This window comes from Balaenoptera physalus, assembly GCF_965194825.1.
Source record: "Balaenoptera physalus genome assembly, contig: HAP1_SCAFFOLD_2049, whole genome shotgun sequence".
NCBI lineage: Eukaryota > Metazoa > Chordata > Mammalia > Artiodactyla > Balaenopteridae > Balaenoptera > Balaenoptera physalus.
The window spans coordinates 36,787-59,135 of NW_028124755.1; the positions used below are offsets into that span (position 1 = coordinate 36,787).

Below are 22,349 nucleotides of genomic sequence, written 5' to 3' on the forward strand. Positions count from 1 at the left end.
GCACCTGTCATGCTCCTGAGAGAGAAGAGGAATGAATTGCCTGCCTCCCCTTCACCAAGTTGAATGTTCACATGCCAGGCATCCATGTGTGTGCTTAAGGCAAGTCTGTGTTCTCTTTCAGGAGAGATAGATGAGCTGGCCTACATCTCAACCAAAGAGTACTGGTTTGATGGGCGGGAGAAGTCCGTGGCGTGCACCGTGTCGTCAGATGGCACCGTGTGTGCCTGGGATCTGCAAGAGGTGAGCTGTCCAGGAGGGGGCCAGGATGAGAAGTGACCAGATGCTGCTATGTCCTCAGTCTTAGCGAGGCCCTTTGCCTTTATTCTCTTTAACCATCACAGCCAACTTGTGAGGTGAGGAGTGGGAGCCCCATTGTACAGATGAGAAATCTGAGCTGCAGGAGGCTCAGTCGCTGTGCCAGGTCACACTTCAGACTTGAGTCTGATTGATCGCAAATGCCCTTGACTCTCTGCTGTCCTGCCTCAGGGAGATGGGCATTTTTGCAGTGCCTGATGGAGGCTGTTTATGCAAGGGGATGACAGCTGCCATGCCCAGTTCTGTGATGTCCACATTGGAGCCAATGCCAGCCTCTGGGTGGTTTTGCCCAGATAATGCAGCTTTTACTCACCCCACTTGCAAACTTAAGTGTTACAACCTCGATAACTTGATTAGTATTTTGGACTTGGTTGGTACTAATTGTTAAAAAGCTTTCCTATCCATTTTCATATTCTCTGATTGCTCTTTTTTGTTGTTTAAAGGATACAGTTATTTGCATCATATGTCTTTCCTCCATGGTCAGTTTTTCATTTGTTTATCATGTTTTTTTTTTCTCTTCCACGTGCTTTATTTTCCTCATATACAGTGATGTTTGACATTATAATTTCGAGTGAAGGGCTCTGGTGACTGATGGGTGCAGGTGGCTGGTCTCTGTTTCATTGCAGTTGTGTTGCCCTGAAAGAGACCCACCTTAGGCTGTGGACATGAGACCACACAGGCTTAGATGAGGGGCTCTTGGGCAGGAAGAAGGCCTGAAGGCTGGGAGGTTCCATAGTTGCCAAAACAAAAAGGTCTTGACTTGAACATAAAGAGCTTTGGTGCTGGGGTGGCAGACCTTTTCTGTAAAGGGCCAGAGAGCAAATATTTGAGGCTTTGCAGACCACATGGTCCTGTTGCAACTACTTAACTATGTGGCTGAAAAGCAGAAGCAGCTGTAGACAAGAAGTAAACAAAAAGGGAGTGGCTGTGTTCCAATAAAACTGTACTTATGGACCCTCACATGTGAGTTTCTTGTTTTTTTCATGTGTCATGAAATATTCTTTGATTTTTTTTTTTTTTAACGAAAATACAAAAATGGTTAGTGGGCTGGGTTTGGCTGCAGGCTGTGGTTTGTTGAACTCTAGTGTGGTCCGTTGGTCACAGTGTGGGACTGTTAGACAGGGCTAGACCCTTCTGCACTCATTCTGCCTGGCTTGCCAACCTTAATCCTCTTTGTGAACACATCTCCAATCTTATTTTATTTTTAGAAAGCTCAATCATTTTGTTGGAGTCATGCAGTATGTAGCCTGTTTCTGCGCTCTGTTCCCCTGGTTGCTACTTTCTATTCTGAAATGGGAAGGGGAGTTTCACTGCTTCTTTGCCCACTTCCATACTACTAGCCACTGGTGAATAATGTGTATTCTCCGAGACCTAGTTGACATGACCCAGTCACCGGTGCCGAGTTCCTACTAGTAATAGTCTTGTTAGCTGTTTAAGCAACAGAAATCAACTGTTGATTTGTTGATGTGAGGGGGAAGAAAGAAAAGAATGGAAGAATACTGGGATATCATGATTGGAAAAAGATCATGCTAACATGATAACACCTGATAGAAAAAGAACCGTAATAACTCCAAATTGGAAAGAAACCCCATGTGGCAACTCTGAGAAACTCAGAAACAGCAATTAGAGGATTGGTTCTCTGACGCCCTATCCTAATGTGCCGTGGGCCTGCTGGACCCGGGCTCTTTACCTCGCTGTTCTAGCTTTCAGAATCCTGGGAGAGACCATGTATCTGGGAATCAGCCCATCTCAGACCAGTCATTTTCCTCTGTGCTAATGGCCGTGACAGGGCATGGGCCTTCGCCAGGCCTGGCCCGCGGTGGCACTGCTGGGTACACCACTGGGAAGGGCATGTTCTGAGCAGGGCAGTTGCAGATATGCAACAGAAACTGTTTACAACCACAAGGCTGAATTAGTTTATCTGTAAACCTGGGTTCCTTGGGGACCAAGTGAGACGTTCCACGTGGAAGTTCACTTTATGCAGCCCTGCAAAGCCCAGGTCCTGAGTACGGCCCAGGTCCCCAGCACAGCCTAGGTCCCAAGCACAGCCCAGATCCCGGGCAGGGTGGGTAGTGTTGGGTCCTGCCTCCCTGCCCAGCCTTCTTCAGTTGAGCCATAGGTAACCACTGGGAGTGCTTCAGACATCCTGTGCCCAGTGCACATGAAGAACCCCACCCTCAATCCCCCTGCAATGGCACCAACCCCAGGCAGTCTCAACACCCACGCTCAGCCACTGCTCTCCTCCAGGACACACCTGTCTCCTCTATGGTGGAACACTGCTTCTGTGTTGTGTTCCCTACCATGCTGTGCAGCCTGTGAGGATGGGGATCATATCCTTTACACCTACATGTCCCCAGTATGCACTGGGTGATGGTCGAATGAATGAAAATAATAAGTGTTTAGGAAATAAATGGGCCCTATGGGAGTTGTTACATTAATTTTGTTGTTGCCTAGGGCACGGAGATCTGTCGAGCCCTCTACAGCCTGCAGCTCTGGTGAATTTGGTGACTTACCCTCGGCTGCAACTGGTTGTCACCGTGGACGAGCAGGGACTGATCAAAGTATGGAAAGCAGAGAACGGGTGTGAGCAAGCCTCCTGCCTGCCTACATACTGTGACTTTCCAGAAGGCCCCCTCCTGCTGGTGAGTGACCCAGCTCTCAGGAACCTCTGCTGTTTCCCAGGGTCTGTGGACCTGGCACCAGACCACTGTGCCAGGTGGCACTTCAAGCCAGGCCCTCCACATGGCAGACCAAGTGACCACATAATTCTGCTCGGTCCCGCAAGCTCCTCCTTGCCTGCCACGTGGAGGGCAGACTCCTCATCCCCCTTCGGCTCTAGTGTGCCACAGCCTGTTCCCTGGCCCCATCTCTGCAGCCTCTCACCCCTTCAGAGTGAGGTCCAGCCCTGTGGGCTGCCTGTGTTTTCTTGTCCACGGGCCCCTGCTTTCCTGTCTCCTGGTCCTACTCATAGTCTTTCTTCCCCTTGCAGTTCCTTCTCACTACTGCATTCTCACCCTTCTTTCCCCCTTTTCAAGTCTCCACGAGGGCCCAACTCAAAGGAAAACTGAGGCATGTTCGACAGAATGCAAGCATTTGCCTCAGATGATGAAGGCCTTCTGCTGCCAGGACATTTGTTTTAGAGGTGATTCTTGGGCATTGGGAGGGAGCATTTGGCCAGAGAGAAATGGCAAAAGTGGGTGTTAGCTGGCAGATTGAGGAAGTAGCTCTCACCTGGGGGCAGTATCCTCCTCCTGGAGGGAAGGAGGTCTTTGCAAGTGTGGGCAAACTGGCATCCCAAATATCAAGATGAGCAGACATCCAGGAACAGTTTCATATGTAAACAGAACTAACTCTGTAAAAGAACTAAGCTCGTAAACAAAAAAAGTAAAACCTGATGAAACAGATTTCACATAAACAACTCTAGTTGTTTAAAGAAGACTTTGGAATAAGTGTAATTAACATCTCCAGAGCAATTTGAGAATATATTGTGTAGATGAAGAGGAAGCCACTAAGTTTCTCTCCTGGGAATGGTAGAGCACATGATTCACACATACTTGTCAGTGAAGGACAATTAGAAAAATTAGAATATATATCAAGTCAGAGAGCTAAAAAGAGCAAACGGTTTCTAGGCCAAGATTCAGAAGATGGCAGAAATCAAAGTGCTGAGCCTAACAATGGGGCTGCTTTTGCCCTGGAGATGTTTACTACAAAGCTAAGGGGCTGAGCAGAGCTTAATAGCCAAGTAGACAAAAGTTGGACGGCAGGGCCACCAAGGAATGGAGCCCTGTGAATCCTCTTACGTTGGGTGGGTTATCAAGTTTCAACCTAAGAGGGAGGGTGGTCTGAAAGTAAACAGTCCCTGAACTGGCTGCAGCTGCCCAGTTACTGGCTGGGAGTAAATGAAAATCCTTTCTGGAGAAGGTTAACAACTCCCAAGGCCTCTCTTTTCAAATACAGTGTTCAGCACTCACTTAGAGATAAGTAGGCACATGAGGTAAGATGATATGAACTACCCAAGGCAATCTACAGATTCAGTGCAATCCCTATCAAACTACCATTGGCATTTTTCACAGAACTAGAGCAAATTTTTTTTTAAATTACATGGAAACACAAAAGACCCCGAATAGCCAAAGCAATCTTGAGAAAGAAAAATGGAGCTGGAGGAATCAGACTCCCTGACTGCAGACTATACTACAAAGCTACAGTAATCAAAACAGTATGGTACTGGCACAAAAACAGAAATATATATCAATGGAATAGGATAGAAAGCCCAGAAATAAACTCACGCTCCTATGGTCAATTAATCTATGGCAAGGGAGGAAAGAATATACAATGGAGAAAAAACAGTCTCTTTGATGAGTGGTGCTGGGAAAACTGGACAGCTACATGTAAAAGAATGAAATTAGAACATTCTCTAACACCATACACAAAAATAAACTGGAAATGGATCAAAGACCTAAATGTAAGTCCAGACACTATAAAACTCTTAGAGAAAAACATAGGCAGAACATTCTTTGACATAGATCAAAGCAATATCGTTTTTGATCCACCTCCTAGAGTAATGAAAATAAAAACAAAACTAAACAAAAGTGACCTAATTAAGCTTAAAAGCTTCTGCACAGCAAAGGAAACCATCAGCAAAACAAAAAGATACCCATAGAATGGGAGAAAATATTTGCAAATAATGCAACTGACAAGGGGTTAATCTCCAAAATATACAAACAGCTCATGGAGCTCTATGTCAAAAAAACAAACAACCCAATCAAAAAATGGGCAGAAGATCTAAACAGACAGTTCTCCAAAGAAGATATACAGATAGCCAAAAAGCATATGAAAAGATGCTCAGCATCACTAATTATCAGAGAAATGCAAATCAAAACTACAATGAGGTATCACCTTGCACCTGTCAGAATGGCCATCATCAAAAAGTCTACAAACAGTAAGTGCTAGAGAGGGTGTGGAGAAAAGGGAACCCTCCTACACTGTTGGTGGGAATGTAAATTGGTACAACCACTATGGAGAACAATATGGAGGTTCCTTAAAAAACTTAAAATAGAGCTACCATATGATCCACCAATCCCACTCCTGGGCATATATCTGGAGAAAACCATAATCCAAAGGGATACATACACCCCAGTGCTCATTGCAGCACTATTTACAATGGCCAGGACATGGAAGCAACCTAAATGTCCATCAACAGAGGAATGGATAAAGAAGATGTGGTACATATATGCAATGGAATATTACTCAGCCATAAAAAAAGAATGAAATAATGCCATTTGCAGCAAAATGGATGAACCTGAAGATTATCATACTAAGTCAAGTAAGTCAGACAAAGACAAATATCATATGATATCACTCATATGTGGAATCTAATTTTTTTTAAAAAAGATACAAATGAACTCATTTGTAAAACAGAAGCAGACTTAATAGATATCAAAAACAAACTTATGATTACCTAAGGGGAAACGTGGTGGGGAGGGATAAATCAGGAGCTTGGGACGAATACACACACTACTATATATAAGATAGATAACAAGGACCTACTGTATAGCACAGGGAACTCTACCCAATATTCTGTGATAACCTGCATGAGAAAAGAATGTAAAAAAGAATGAATATATGTATATGTATAACTGAATCACTTTGCTGTACAGCTGAAACTAACACAATGTTGTAAGTCAACTATACTCCATAAAAAAGAAAAAAAGATAACATGAACTAGAACCTGCAGGATAAACAGCTGACAATGTCAGTAGAGCCCCAGGGGATTTGGATATTGTAGTTAATAGACACAAACACTAGCACACCTGTGGTTGCCCTGCTCAAGGAGATAAATTTCAACAGAGAACTTAAAGCCGTGAAAAATGACATACAGATTTGGAAAAGAACCAAGTAGAAAGAAATTCTGGAGTAGCAAAACTGAATAACAAACGTTAGGACTCAGCGGATGAATTTAATAGCAGAGTGGACAATTGAATCCCACAAAAGTCTGGGGTGGGTGGGGGGAACTTGTGGGCCACTGGCAGTGTTCTTAACTTCGGTGGTGACATGAATATTTACTTTGTAAAAATGTACTGAGCTCTTATGTTTATGTCTTGTGCAATTTTCTATGTGTATTATATACATCAATTAAGAAGTTAATAGTATGAAAGAATTAGTGAACTGGAAGATAAAAGTAATTATCTACAATGGAATGGGGAGACAAGGAGTGGTAAATGTGGAAGAGAGGCTGAGAGATGGAGACCAGTGCTTCTCAGACTTGAATGGGATGTGACTCACCTGTGGATCTTGTTTAAATGAAGATTCTGATTCAGTGGATCCCTGGGGATGCCTGAGATGCTGAGTTTTTAGAAGCTTCTTGAGAATATTGATGCTATCAGGTCATAGACCACACTTTGAATGGCGAGGCCATAAAGGATCCATGAAAAAATTTTAGTATTTGTTTATTTTATATCCTAGGAGTAGGTGAGGCAGGGGCGCATAGGAAACATTTGAAGAGATGATGGTAGATATTTTTCCAAAATAGACTAAGGACAGTACTCCATGGAATCAAGAAGGCCCTGCAAACCCCAAGCAGGGTAAATAAAAATAAATCTGCATATAGACCCATCAGAGTGAACTGAGATAACTGAAGACTAAGAAAAATGTATTTAATAGCAGCGAGAGGAAGTAAAATGACCTTCGGTGTAATACTAATGAGACTTCTTCAGGCAGAGGGAAAATGATCACAGACGAAATGTCAGAGAAGCAGGAAAGATCGATGAGCCGCAACAGTGAGGAAATCCACCTCACCTTTGATGAGGAAATCTAAATATTGACTGTATAAAACAGCAACAACAATGCCTTGTGGACTTTAAACTATATGTAGAAATAAAATGCATGACTTTAGCATTTAGGCTAGGGGAGGTTTATGAGGAACTAAAAGGTCTAAGCTCCTTGAATTGTCGGAGAAGATTAAATGTACCAATTAGCAGTATACTTTATAAGGCAGTCTGCAAATAGTAATCTCTCGTCTAACTCCTAGAAGAATAGTATACAGCATATAGCTTCTAAATCATAAGAGGAAGATGAATGTGTTTTGTGGTTGCACCATAGGGGGCAGGATCAACCTGACCCAAAATGTGGCTTGGTTATTGTTGACTGAAAAAAAAAAAATGCACAACCTAAAAGTTGAGAGTTATGTTTTATTGGGTGGACTTTCTGAGGACTGCAGGCCCGGGACATGGCATCTCAGATGACATTGCAGAAACTGTTCCGAAGAGGCAAGGGTGGGGAGCCAGGATATATAGGAGATTCTCAACAAAAGACCAGGTAGTCAGAACATCAGAAGATTACTGTTAATAAAAGAAAACCAGATTTCTCAAGTTATGGAATTTAGTACTTTTCTATGTTTGGGAAGATGCAAGAGCCTGGGCTCACTGAAATCATTCCTTTGATATGCACCTTAAATATCTGGGGCCAGTATCCTGTGTTTTCTCATCCTGTGTTTCCTCAGGGTACACTGGCAGAACCAGGGGGTGCGGCAGTGGCTGAGGGTTTGGCAGTGAGCAGCCCATTTGTCTACATCCTGGGTTCCCTTAGGGCTCACCCTCCGGTGGCTGTAATATGATGGCTTGATGGCTGCAACATCCTTTGTTTACTGATATGGCAGGCAACATTTTAGTTCTCATTATCAAGACTGATGATGCCACACATGCAGCGAGTGGGAGTGAAAAGGTCAATTTTTCACATAATGAGACTTTGTTGGGAGAGCAGTGTGGGCTCCCAGGAGGCAGCTCTGGAAATGGCTTGAGGAAGCAGGGAGGAGTTACTGACTCTGGCTTTCCCTGTGGTTTGGGAGGTGGGGTTCTTACCCTGGGCCAGGGTTTACTGGTGTGAATTCTCTGCAGGTGCCCCTTTCTTATCAGCTTGCCCTGGGGTAAGAGAGGGGGGTGGTCCTTAAAGGCTATCAGCTGTCAAACATCAAAAATGGAGTAAGTTATTATGATGCATTTCTGATGTTTGATGACTGACAGGTACATGTTTCATTTCCCCGAACCTGAACTTGTATAAGTAGGCCATATGGTCCTCTGTGAGGCCTGCGTTCTAAATTGGCAGATGAAGGGAAGTTCTCTTGAATGACTTGCTCAAGAGCTTGGTGTTGTGTGTTTTTTAAAGTGAAATGAGAGTCTTGGTCACTGTTGGTAATGTCTGGGTCTCCAAAGGGGATAGGAGTGCCTGCTATGTGCAGACATGTGTGACTATCATTTATATCTGGGGTGTTTGGGGGGCAAGAGGTCCTGAGGTCTTCCTCCCAAATGGGAAAGCTTGGATGAGAATTTAGTTTCTGCATTGGCTGGCCACATGGCCATGCCACTGGCAGTGGCCAAAGAGTGTAAACATGCTGGTTGTTTGCTGGGGCATCAAGGGCTAAGGTGACTGAGATGACAGCCTGAAGGTCAACCATTTGTGTGGACTGTTGTGTCTGTCCTTTATCAGGGACACCCGGTAAGGTACGGGCAGCAGCAGTGCTCTGGTGGGCCGTGTGGCATGGGACAGTGGCAGTGCTCTCTATACCACGAGAGAATTCCCTTTCATGTCTACTCAGAGGGTGGCCTGCTCCAGTGTCATTGCCTGTGGCAAGGGTCTGAGGACAACAGGAAGCTACTTCCTCCTGCACCAGATGGCCAGGCCTGCCTTCATCCTGAAGATGTCATTTCTGTCTTAGCAAGGAGGCTCCAGTGGCTGTGCGGAGCCTGCAGGATGCTACCTCCACGTCCCAAGGCATAATACGTACCTGGGAACAGAGAGTCACCTGTGATCTGAACCTGAACCTTTGATCACCTCTGTCACCACTAGGGCCCAGATGTAGCCTGCAGCTTTCACTTTGATGGTGTGTTGTGCGGGGCTGAGGTCGGTAGGTTTTGTATCAGAAGCACTGATTTTCTTGAGGTTGCCCTGTCGGAGGATGGGGCAGGATCAACCCCCTACACAAAATTTGGCTCAGATTTGGAGACTGCTGACTTTACACATGCACCAGTGGGGTACGGAAAAGGGTATCCCCCCAAAATTCAGGTCTACCCAGAGCCTCAGAATGTGACCTTCTTTGGAAATGGTGCTGCTGCGATGTATTTATTTATTTATTTATTTATTTATCATCTTTATTGGAGTATAATTGCTTTACAATGGTGTGTTAGTTTCTGCTTTATAACAAAGTGAATCAGCTATACATACACATATACCCCCATATCTCCTCCCTCTTGCACCTCCCTGCCACCCTTCCTATTCTGCGATGTATTTAGTTAAGGATCTCAAGATGAAATCATCCTGGATTTAGTCTGGGCCCTTAATCTAACGGTATCTTGCTAAGAAGAGGAGAGGGCACAGAGACACAGAGAAGCCATGTGCAGATGCCGCAGACATTGGAGTGTGCTGTTACACGCCAAGGAAAGCCCTAGAACCTTCAGAGGAAGCAGAGCCCTGCTGGTACCTTGACTTTGGGCCTCTAGCCTCCAGAACTGTGAGGGAGTAAATTTTTGTTTTTTTAAGCCACCCTGTTTTGTTACTTCAGCCCTAGGAAATTAATACAAGACTCATCTAAAACAGAACACTTAAGGAGGATGGAATTAAAAGGATGGGAAAATGATAGGCGTTGGAGATGCCAACCAGAAGCAAGCTCACACAGCTGGTAATGTTAGACGAGAAGACCGGAAGATCAAAGTTTTTACTAGATCTTAGGGGTCATTTCAAAATAATAATTTGATCAGCCTCCCAGAAAGATACAGCGAGGCTAATTTTGAATGCACTTTAAAGTATGGCCTAAAATATATATGGAACAAAAATGTGTGGAATTTCAAGGAGAAATTGTTAACGTTACAAGCATCACGAGAAATTTCTGTTACCTGGCTAAAGAGAGATGATCTGGGCGGGCCCACTTTAATTCCATGAGTGCTTCAAAGGCAGAGAGTTTTCTCTGACTGGTCACAGAAGAGGAAGTCAGAGACTCACGGGTGTGGGGGCCTCACGTGCTGGCTGCCAGGCTGTCGGTGGGCCTGAGAACAAGAATAGTCTCTGCCACCAACCAGCAGGCAGGGAAACCTTAGTTCTGTAGCCACAATGTCCTGGACTGCCAACAACCTGAATGGGGCCCCAATGAGAACCCAGCACCTTGACGCCTTGGCTTAGCTTTGTGTGACTTCGTCTCACGGGTTATTGGGAAGATGATCTACATATAGGTCTGTGGCTCATTTCAAGTTAAATTATATTTGTGTGCATGGTCAGCGTCAGGGTTCATTTTTATTTACAAATGGGTATCCAGAATTTGTAGGAAAGACCATCCTTTCTTCATCAAATTATATCATCACCTTCGTTTGTCAAAATATCAAATGACTGTATGTGTTATATGTGTTATATGTTGAACATGTGGGTCAGTCTCCACTGATCTGTTTGTCTGTCCTCATGACAGTAACACAGGGTCTTGTTTCCCGCAGATTACAGTTAAGTCATGACCTCCAGCATTTTCTTTTTTGGAAAATATATCCATTTCCATAAAATTTGTCAAGTCAGCTTGGAAATTTCTACAAAACTGCTTACTGGGATTTTGATTACTTTGAATCTATAGATTGATTTGGGGATAACTGACATCTTAATGTTTAGTCTTCTAAGCCATGAACATGGCATATATGACCCCATTTATATAGGCCTTCATTTATTTCTCTCAACAAAGTTTTGTAGGTTTAAGTGAACAGGGCTTGCACATATTTTGTTAAAATTATTCGTAAGTATTTTTATACGATTTAAATGTTATTTTAAAATTTGATTTTCCAATATTTTCATTGCTAGTATACAGCATATATAGAAATACATAAATAATTGTATGATCAAGCCACCCAAGATGGCTCTTCTCTTGCTCGCTGTACAACCCCTGCCCGACCAGTCCTCCTTCATCTACACACTACTCACATCACCAAGCTTCCCTCCTAATACATACTTGCCCCCGGCCCCAGCTAGTGATTGTTCTAATCTTTAGATCAGAGCACCTCCACTGTGATAGCTTATCAAAGGGACGGTGAGGGACGTGCCCCTCTGCTTGTTTCCCTGGTAACCGATGAGCCAACCTGATGTCAATTCCCCCTATAACCGGTAACCTCCCCGAGCTCTGGGAGCAAAGACTACTACCATGTCCTGCCCGCTGTCTGCCGCACACCGTGGAGTGTAGCTCCAGGACATGTAAGCTCCTCCATCCATTAAACCATTGATGTCTATGTCGCTGACTCCAGGCTCTTTCTTCGGTGTCGAGGCTGGGCAAGTGCAGGGCTTGCAGGCCTGTAGGGTGCAACGCAACAGTAATACATAGGGCTTTGTATAGTTTGGAATTTACAAAAAAATTTCTGTGCATACTATATGTAGCATACATAGAAATCATTTGTGTATAAATATAAATAGAAATGCATTCGATTTTTGTATATTGACCCGTATTCAACTGCCTTGCTAAATTTACATATTAATTCTTTGTGTGTGTGTGTGTGTGTGTGTGTGTGTTTTGAGCACTTAGAGTAAATCTAATTTCTTTTTTTTTATAAACATCTTTATTGGAGCATAATTACAAGGTGTTAGTTTCTGCTGTATAACAAAGTGAATCAGCTATATGTATACATATATCCCCATTTCCCCTCTCTCTTGCATCTCCCTCCCACCCTCCCCATCCCACCGCTCTAGGTGGTCACAAAGCACCGAGCTGATCTCCCCGTGTAATCCAGCTGCTTCCCACTAGCTATCTGTTTTACATTAGGTAGTGTATATATGTCCATGCCACTCTCTCACTTCGTCCCAGCTTACCCTTCCCCCTCCCCATGTCCTCAAGTCCATTCTCTACATCTGCGTCTTTATTCCTGTCCTGCCCCTAGGTTCTTCAGAACCTTTTTTTTTTTTTTTTTTAGATTCCATATATACGTGTTACCATATGGTATTTGTTTTTCTCTTTCTGACTTACTTCACTCTGTATGACAGACCCTAGGTCCATCCACCTCACTACAAATAACTCAGTTTTGTTTCTTTTTATGGTTGAGTAATATTCCATTGTATATATGTGCCACATCTTCTTGATCCATTCATCTGTTGATGGACACTTAGGTTGCTTCCATGTCCTGGCTATTGTAAATAAAGCTGAAATGAACATTGTGGTACATGACTCTTTTTGAATTATGGTTTTCTCAGGGTACCTGCCCAGTAGTGGGATTGCTGGGTCATATGGTAGTTCTATTTTTAGTTTTTTAAGGAACCTCCATATTGTTCTCCATAGTGGCTATATCGATTTACATTCCCACCAACAGTGCAAGAGTGTTCCCTTTTCTCCACACCCTCTCCAGCATTTATTGTTTGTAGATTTTTTCATGATGGCCATTGTGACCGGTGTGAGATGATATCTCATTGTCGTTTTGATTTGCATTTCTCTAATAATTAATGATGTTGAGCATTCTTTCATGTGTTTGTTGGCAATCTGTGTATTTTCTTTGGAGAAATGTCTATTTGGTCTTCTGACCATTCTTGGATTGGGTTGTTTGTTTTTTTGATATTGAGCTGCATGAGCTGCTTGTAAATTTTGGAGATTAATCAATCCTTTGTCAGTTGCTTCATTTGAAAATATTTTCTCCCATTCTGAGGGTTGTCTTTTGGTCTTGTTTATGGTTTCCTTTGCTGTGCAAAAGCTTTTAACTCTCATTAGGTCCCATTTTTTAATTTTGGTTTTTATTTCCATTTCTCTAGGAGGTGGGTCAAAAAGGATCTTGCTGTGATTTATGTCATGGAGTGTTCTGCCTATGTTTTCCTCTAAGAGTTTCATAGTATCTGGTCTTCCATTTAGGTCTTTAATCCATTTTGAGTTTATTTTCATGTATGGTGTTAGGGAGCATTCTAATTTCATGCTTTTACATGTAGCTGTCCAGTTTTCCCAGCACCACTTATTGAAGAGGCTGTCTTTTCTCCACTGTATATGCTTGCCTCCTTTATCAAAGATAAGGTGACCATATGTGCGTGGGTTTATCTTTGGGCTGTCTATCCTGTTCCATTCATCTATGTTTCTGTTTTTGTGCCAGTACCATACTGTCTTGATTACTGTAGCTTTGTAGTATAGTCTGAAGTCAGGGAGCCTGATTCCTCCAGCTCCGTTTTTCTTTCCCAAGATTGCTTTGGCTATTCAGGGTCTTTTGAGTTTCCATACAAATGGTGAGATTTTTTTGTTCTAGTTCTGTGAAAAATGCCAGTGGTAGTTTGGTAAGGATTGCATTGACTCTGTAGATTGCTTTGGGTAGTAGAGGCATTTTCACAATGTTGATTCTTCCAGTCCAAGAACATGATATATCTCGAGTAATATAATTATATATGTATGTATTACATATATAATATATTAGAGTTAGATATATTTATAAATATATAATATATCATAATTATGTTATTTATATAATAAATATAAAATAAATACATTTATATTATAATTATATATATATAAATATATTATTTAATATATATATTTTTATATATAAAAATATATATACTTTGTGGTATAAAATTGGTTAAAGCAGTCAGAAAATAACTACCCATAAGGAATAGATTTATAATTTAACTACATTAAAATGTAAAAGTTGTGTACATTAAAACACTATTTAAAAATTGAAAGATAAAGTAATGAGTGTCAGAGAATATTTTCTAAAGTTATAAACAATAAAGGATTAAAATGTATATACATATATATTTTTTTTAATTTAAACATATAATTTTAAATCTCTGATTCAATAGGAAGGCAGGCAATGTATAGAAAATAGGTGGTGCTTCATAATAGAGAAAATAAAAATGGCCAAAAAGATATGAAAATTTACTTAAAATCATTATTATTCAAGGAAGTGCATATTAAACTATGGTGAGATACCACTCTATCCCCTCAGACTGGCAAACATTAAAAACCTTTAGAGTTATGAGTGTTGTTGAGGATATGTCACAACAAGAACTCATTCAGCACTGGAGGCAGTGCATATTAATCCGTCCCTTTGGAAAACAAGTTGTTATTAAATGGTAAAGTGGTGATATTCCTATCACCACCCCTAGGAATATATAACTTTGAGAAGCTCATGCGCACATGAACCATGACAGTATGAACAAGATTGTTCATAAAAGCAAGCATAGTAGTCCCAAATTAGAAACAACCCAAGTATTCATAAATAGTAAAATGGATAAATATGCTGCAGTAGAGTCATACAATGGAAATATTCTACAGAAATGCAAGTAAACAAACTAGAGCTCCATACAACAACATTGATGAATCTTACAAAAGGTTGAACAGAAGAAGGCATAAAAAAGTAAATCTATGATTCCATAGATTCCATTTATATGCAACTCAGAAATAAGCAAAACTAACTTGTATTGTTTAGAGATGTAAACATAGGAGATAAAATCATAAAGCAAAGCAGAGAAATGATCACTATGACAATCAAGATTGTGATTGCACATAAACTGGAGCAAGAGGGTTTTGATCATGAAAGAACACTCATATTCTTTTTGGGGACCTGCAATTTTTAATTTCTTAAGCTGGGTAGTAATTACATTAGTGTTTGCTTTATAATACTTTGTTAAATTGTACATCTATGTTTTGTTTGCTTTTGCACATACATTGTGTTTAACAATAAAATTTTTTAATTATATATTACTTATATGTTATAAAAAGATTTACCACAAAATTCAGCAGTTTAAGTAGGCAAATACTTATTATCTCACATATTTTCTGAAGGCCAGGCCTTTGTGAGTATCTTAGCCGGGTGGCCTTGGGGTCAAGCCATTGGCCAGGGCTGTAGTCATATGGCTTGACTGGGGCCGGAGGATCCACTTCCATGAAAGTTCACACACATGTCTGTTGGTTGGGGGCCTCAGCTCCTTACCATGTGGGCCACTTCACGGGGCTGCTTGAGTTTCCTTACCACATGACAGCGGACTTCCTCCAGAGTGAATGATTCAAGAGAGAAAGAGAAGAGAGCAATGCCTTTCATAACCTAGTATCAGAAGTCAAACATTGTCAATTTGCCACATTCTATTCATTAAAAGGAAGTCATTAAAGTCCAGTCCATGATGAAGATAGAGGAATTAAACTCCATCTCTTCAAGGGAATGGTATCAGAGTATTTGTGGACATATTTTAAATCACCATAAATTTTATCAGAAGTCTACTATAAACGAATTCAATGTAGAGTACCTATATTAGGAAAAGTATTTGCAACATATAGGAAAGCAAAATGACTTAATCTATTATAAATGAGGATAGGAACTCAATATACACACTGAAAAAAGACATGAAAAAATTCTAATGAGCATATAAGAGGAAAAATATAAACAATGCTAGTGAAAATGAAAATCTGAGTTTTTACAGCTTTTCTGGAAGAAATGTCACATATATTGTATATTAGTGTGGAGACTTAAACCACTTAATATACAAAGAATTTATTTCTTTAAAAGGGAATAAAGACACAGACCTACTAGAGAATGGACTTGAGGATACGGGGAGGGGGAAGGGTAAGCTGGGACAAAGTGAGAGAGTGGCATGGACATATATACACTACCAAACGTAAAATAGATAGCTAGTGGGAAGCAGCCGCATAGCACAGGGAGATCAGCTCGGTGCTTTGTGACCACCTAGAGGGGTGGGATAGGGAGGGTAGGAGGGAGGGAGATGCAAGAGGGAAGAGATATGGGGACATATGTATATGTATAACTGATTCACTTTGTTATAAAGCAGAAACTAACACACCACTGTAAAGCAATTATACTCCAATAAAGATGTTTAAAAAGAAAAGGGACCAATATGTATAAAATATGTATGGAGATGTTTATTTTACATTATTTGTAGAAGAAAAAAGCTGAAACAAATGGAATGACCAATAAGTACAGAAATGTTTGAATACATTATGACACATCCATGATGTGAAAACATTTTTTTAAACTTTCTATTGACACATAGTGTACATACAGAAAAGTGCAATATTGCATGCATAAAGCCCAAAGAAATATCACTATCTGGTCATACTCATGATATCAGCATTCTAATCAAGAAAGAGAACAATGTCAGAACCCCCAAAGCCCTCTCAGCTTCCTTGTAGTCTCAAACTTCTCTGAGTAACCACTATCCTGACATCTGAGAACATAGATTAATGTTGCTTTTTTTGGTACTTTGCATGCATGAAATCATATAGTATGTTATGTGGTATATTATATAGTTGACGCTTGAACAACACTGCTTTGAACTGTGGGTTCACTTATATGTGGGTATTTTTCAATAGTAAATAGTATAGTACTACACAGTCGGTGGTTGGTTGAATCTGCAGATGCAGAGGAACCAGGGATATGGAGAGTTGACTATAAGTTATACATGGGTTAACTCCCATGTTGTTCAAGGGTCAACTGTAGTTTTATTTTCCTTTGTATTCTATTTGTCAGATTCATCCATACTACATGTAGTTATAGGTAATTGATTCTCATTGCTGCATAGTACTTTATTGTGTCTCAACTCATTTATCCACACCAGTTTTAACAGGTATTTAGTTTCCAGCTTGGGACTATTATGATTAGTGCTATGAATATTCTAGTACATGTCTTTTGGTAAATAAATGTGCACATTTCTGATAGATATATACCTAGGAGCAGAATTGCTGGGTCATAGGATATGCATGTGTTTGGCTTTAGTAGACTCTGCCAAGCAGTATTCCAAAGTGGTTGGACCAATTTATGCTCCCAGTAAGAGTGTATGAGATCTACTGTTGTTCCACATTCATACCAACACTTGCTTTTTCCATGTTTTAGATTTCAGCTTTTGGATGTGTGTCATGAAGTGGTTCTCATAGATTTTCTTCTAGAAGCCTAATTGTTTTTTCTTCACATTTAGGTATGCAATCCATATGGAATTGATTTTTATGTATGGTATGAGGTAAGTGTCAGGTCACACTTATTTTTTCATATGGATATTCAATTGACCCAGCACCACTTATTGAAAAGATCCATCTTTACCATACTATTTTGATGATGATAGCTTTTTAGTATAGTTTGAAATCAGGGACCATGATACCTCCAACTTTGTTTTCTTATCAAGGTTGTTTTGACTATTTGGGTCTTTTGTGTGGAAAGATACACTGTGTTCATGAATTGGAAGAATTAATATTGGTAAAAATGACCATACTACCCAAGGCAATCTGCAGATTTAGTGCAATCCCTTTCAAAATACCAACAGCATTTTTCACAGAACTGCAATAAATTATTCTAAAATGTGTATGAAAACACAGAAGACACAGAATAATCAAAACAATCTTGACAAAGAAGAACAAAGCTGGAGGTATCATGCTCCCTGATCTTAAACTATACTACAAAGCTACAGTCATCAAAACAGTATGGTACTGGCACAAAAATAGATACATAAATCGTTAGAACAGAATAGAGAGCCCAGAATTAAACCCACACTTATATGGGCAATTCTTCTATGCCAAAGTAGGCAAGAATATACAATGGGGAAAAGATAGTGTCTTCACTAATTGGTGTTGGATAAACTGGACAGCTCCATGAAAAAGAATCAAACTGGACTACTTTCTCACACCATAAAAAAAAAAAAAAAAAAAAAACTCAAAATGGATTAAAGCCTTAAACGTAAGACCTGAAAACAAAACATCTAGAAAAACATAGTCAGTACACTCTTTGACATTGGTCTTAGCAATATTTTTTTGGATATGTGTCTTCAGGCAAGGGAAACAAAAGCAAAAATAAACAAATGGGACTACATCAAACCAAAAAGCTTTTGTATAGCAAAGGAAACTTTTAACAAAATGAATAAACAGCATGCTGAATAGGAGAAGGTATTTGCAAATGATATCCAATAAGGGGTTAATACCCAAAATATACGAAGAACTCATATAACCCAAAAGATCTCATATAACCCAATACCAATTGAAAAATTTGCAGAGGACCTAAATAGACATTTTTCCAAAGACATACATATGGCCAACAGACACATGAAAAGATGTTCAGCATTACTAAATATCAGGGGAATGCAAATCAAAACCACAATGAGATATCACCTCACACCTGTCAGAATGGCTATTACAAAAAGACAAGAAATAACAAGTGTTGGTAAGGATGTAGAGAAAAGGGAACCCTTGTGCACTGTTGGTGGTACAAATTGGTGTAGCCACTATGGAAAACAATATGGAGGTTCCTCAAAAAGTCAAAAATAGAACTACTATATGATCCAGCAATTCCACTTTGGGTATTTTTCCAAAGAAAACAAAAACATTAATTAGAAAAAATATATGCATCCCTATGTTTATTGCAGCACTACTTACAAGAGGCAAGATATGGAAACAACCTAAGTATCCATCAATAGATAAATGGATAAAGATGTGGTATATTATACACAGTGGAATATTACTCAGCCATAAAAAAGAATGAGATCTCTTGATTTCGATGTGACAACATGGATTGACCTAGAGGTTATTATGCTAAGTGAAATAAGTCAGGCAGAGAAAGAAAAATGATGTATGATTTTAACTTATATGTGGAACGTAAAAAACAAAGCAAATGAACAAATGAACAAAATAGAAACAGTCTCTTAGATACAGAGAAGAAATAGTGGTTGCCATAAGGTAGGGGGTGGGGGGTTGAGTAAAATAGGTGAAGGAGATTAAGAGGTGTAAACTTCCAGCTGCAATATAAATGAGTCGTGAGGATGAAATGTACAGCATGTGGAATATAATCAGTAATATTGTAATATCTTTGTATAGTAATGTACTGTAACTAGATTTATCATAGTAACATTTTCTAATGTATAGAAATATTGAATCACTATGTTGTACACCTGGAACTAACATAGTGTTGTAGGTCAATTATACTTCAATTTAAAAAAAAAAAAACTAGTTCTTTGAAAAGATCAATAGAGCTGATGAGCCTCTAGCCAGGCTAACTAAGAAAAAAAGAGAGAAAATACAAATTAGTAACATCCAAAATAAAGGAGGGACATTACTACAGATCCCATGGATAGTAGAAGGATAATCAAGGAATACTATGAACAACACTATGGCCACAAATTTGATAACCGAGATTAAATGGAGTAATTCCTTGAAAGACACATCTGCCAAAACTCACACAAGAAGAAAGAGATGCTGAATAGGCCTGTATCTATTAAATAAATTGAATCAACAATTAATAACCTTCCAAAACAGAAAGCAGCAGGCTCAGATAGGTTCACTGGTGAATTCAAACATTTAAGGAAGAAATTATGCCAATTTTATACAATCTCTTCCAGAAGATAGACACAGAGGGGAAACCTCCTAACTCATTATATGAGGCCAGCATTACCCTAAAACCAAAACCAGATAGTCTTTAAAAGAAAACTACAGACCAATATCTCTCATGAACACAAATGCAAAAATCCTCAACAAAACATTAGCAAATCAAACCCAAAAATGTATGAAAAGAATTATACAACATGACCATGTGAGATTTATCCCAGGTATGCAAGGTTGGTTTATCATTTGGAAATCCATTAATATAATCTATCACATCAACAGTCTAAAGAAGAAAAATCACATGATCATATCAATAGATACAGAAAAAGTATTTGACAAAATCCAATACTCATTCTTGATAAAAACTCTTAGCAAACTAGGAATAGAGGGGAACTCTCTCAAATTGATAAAGACCATCTATACAAAATTGATAGCTAACATTATACTTAATGATGAGAAACTAAGTTTTTCCACTAAAAGCAGGAACAAGGCAGATGTCCTCTCTCACCACTCCTTTTCAACATCATACCAGAAGTTCTAGATAACTCAATAATACCAAAAAAGGGAAATAAAAGTTATACAGAGTGTAAAAGAAGAAATAACACTATCTTTGTTCATGGATGACATGATTGTCTATATAGAAAACTCAAAAGAATTAACAACAAAATTTCTGGAACTAATAAGTTATTACAGCAAATTTGAAAGATGTAAGGTTAATGTACAAAAGGTTAACACTTTCCTTATCCCAGCAATAAACAAGTAGAATTTTAAATTAAAAACATATTGCCATTTACATTAACACAAATACTTAGGTGTAAATCTAACAAAATACGTACAAGATCTATATGAGGAAAACTACAAAATTCTGATGAAACAAATTTTAAAAAGAACTAAATAAGTATAGAGATATTTCATGTTCATGGATGGGAAAACTCAATTTTGTCAAGATGTTGGTTCTTCGTAACTTGATTTATAGATTCAACGCAATCCCTATTAAAATGCCAGCATGTTATTTTGTGGATGTCAACTAAGTGATTCTAAAGTATATCTGGAGTAGCAAAAGACCCAGAATAGCCAGTATTGAAGGAGAAGAACAAAGCAGAAGGACTGACACTGCCTGACTTCAAGACTTACAATAAAGCTATAGGAACCAAGTGTGGTGTTGGTGATAGAACAGTTAAATAGACCATTGGAACAGAATAAAGAGCCCAGAAAGAGACTCACATAAATATCACTATATTTCTGTGAAAATATCACTGATCTTGATGAAATACAATGGTAAAATGGAGAAAAGACACTCTCTTCAACAAATGGTGCTGGAACAACTAGACAGCCACATATTAAAAAACATAAGAATCTAGAGACAGACCTTTCAAAAAAATTAACTGAAAATGGATGATAGACCTTAATATAAAATGCAAAATTATAAAACTCCTAGGAGTTAACACAGAAAAATTCTAGATGGCTTTTGGTATGGTGATAACTTTTTAGATACAACACCAAAGGTATGGTCTGTGAAAGAAATAATTGATAAGGTGGACTCATAAAAAATTAAAAAAAGAAAAACCTTCTGCTCTGTGAAAGACACTGTCAAGAGAATAAGAAAACAGCCACAAACTGCGAGAAAATATTTGCAAAAGATTTATCCAATGAAGGACTGTAATTCACAATATACAAAGAACTCTTAAAATTAAATAATAAGAAAATGAACATCCTGATTTAAACATGGGCAAAAAAACTGAACAGATACATCATTGAGGAAGATAAACAGATACCAAAATAGCATACAAAAAATGCTCAACATTATATGTCATTAGGAAATTGCAAATTAAAACAATAGTAAGATACCACTACACACCTATCAGAATGGCCAAAATCTGTAACACTGACAACACCAAATGCTGACAAGGATGTGGAGCAAGAGGAACTCTCATTCATTGCTAGTGGGAATGCAAAATGGTACCACCACTTTGGAAGACAGTTAAGCACTTTCTTACAAAACTAAACATACTCCTACCATATGATCCAGCAACTGCACTACTTGGCATTTACCCAAAGGAATTGAAAAGTTATGAACCTGCACGTGGATGTTTATAGCATCTTTATTCATAATTGCAAAAACTTAAAAGCAACCAAGTTGTCCTTCATTAGGTGAATAAATAAATAAACTGTGAAACATCCAGGCAATGGAATATTATTCAGCATTAAAAAGAAATGAGCTTTCAAGCCATGAAAAGACATAGAGGAAACTTAAATGCCTATTACTAAGTGAAAGAAGACAATCTGAAATGGCTACGCACTGTATGGTTGCAATATATGAAATTCTAGATAAGGTAAAATTATGCAGACAGTAAAAAAGAACAGTGGTTTCCAGGGGTTCAGAAGGAGGGAGGAATAAATAAATTTGTGGAGCACAGAGGATTTCTAGGGCAGTGTAGCTGTTCTGTATGATACTATAATGGTGATACATGTCATTATGCATTTGTCAAAACCCACAGGGTGAACCTTGATGAACTTTTGGTGATAATGATGTGTCAATGTAGGTTGATTATCAAATAACCTGCAAATGTACTCTCTGGTATGAGACATTGGTAGTGGGGGAAGCTGTGTGTGTGTTGGGGCAGGGGGTAACTTTTATACTGTCTCCTCAATTTTCCTATGAATATAAAATAAATAGAGCTTCTTAAGAAAATATTTTCAAATTAAAAAATAGAAAAGGAGAGATTCCTAACTCATTTCTGAGGCT

The 22,349-nt window shown here is 39.3% G+C and overlaps 1 protein-coding gene across 16 annotated transcripts in view; it reads left to right on the forward strand.

The window, feature by feature from the left end:
* LOC309654119 (cyclin-dependent kinase 20-like) overlaps positions 1–22,349 on the forward strand; it is a 50,040-nt gene that overhangs the window by 21,408 nt on the left and 6,283 nt on the right. For 9 of the 16 annotated variants that reach the window (XR_014259881.1, XR_014259882.1, XR_014259883.1 and 6 more), the window contains 2 exons: positions 122–240; positions 2,770–2,957. Coding sequence is in view for 1 of the 16 variants with exons in the window: in XM_082478776.1 (XP_082334902.1) it covers positions 17,218–17,259 (42 nt within the window). In the remaining 15 variants the exon portion in view is untranslated. Of the gene's footprint in view, positions 1–121; positions 241–2,769; positions 2,958–3,350; positions 4,888–9,025; positions 9,687–11,576; positions 12,299–17,217; positions 17,260–22,349 lie in introns of those variants that run through there. The other 7 variants (XR_014259888.1, XR_014259886.1, XR_014259887.1 and 4 more) reach the window with 7 other exon arrangements.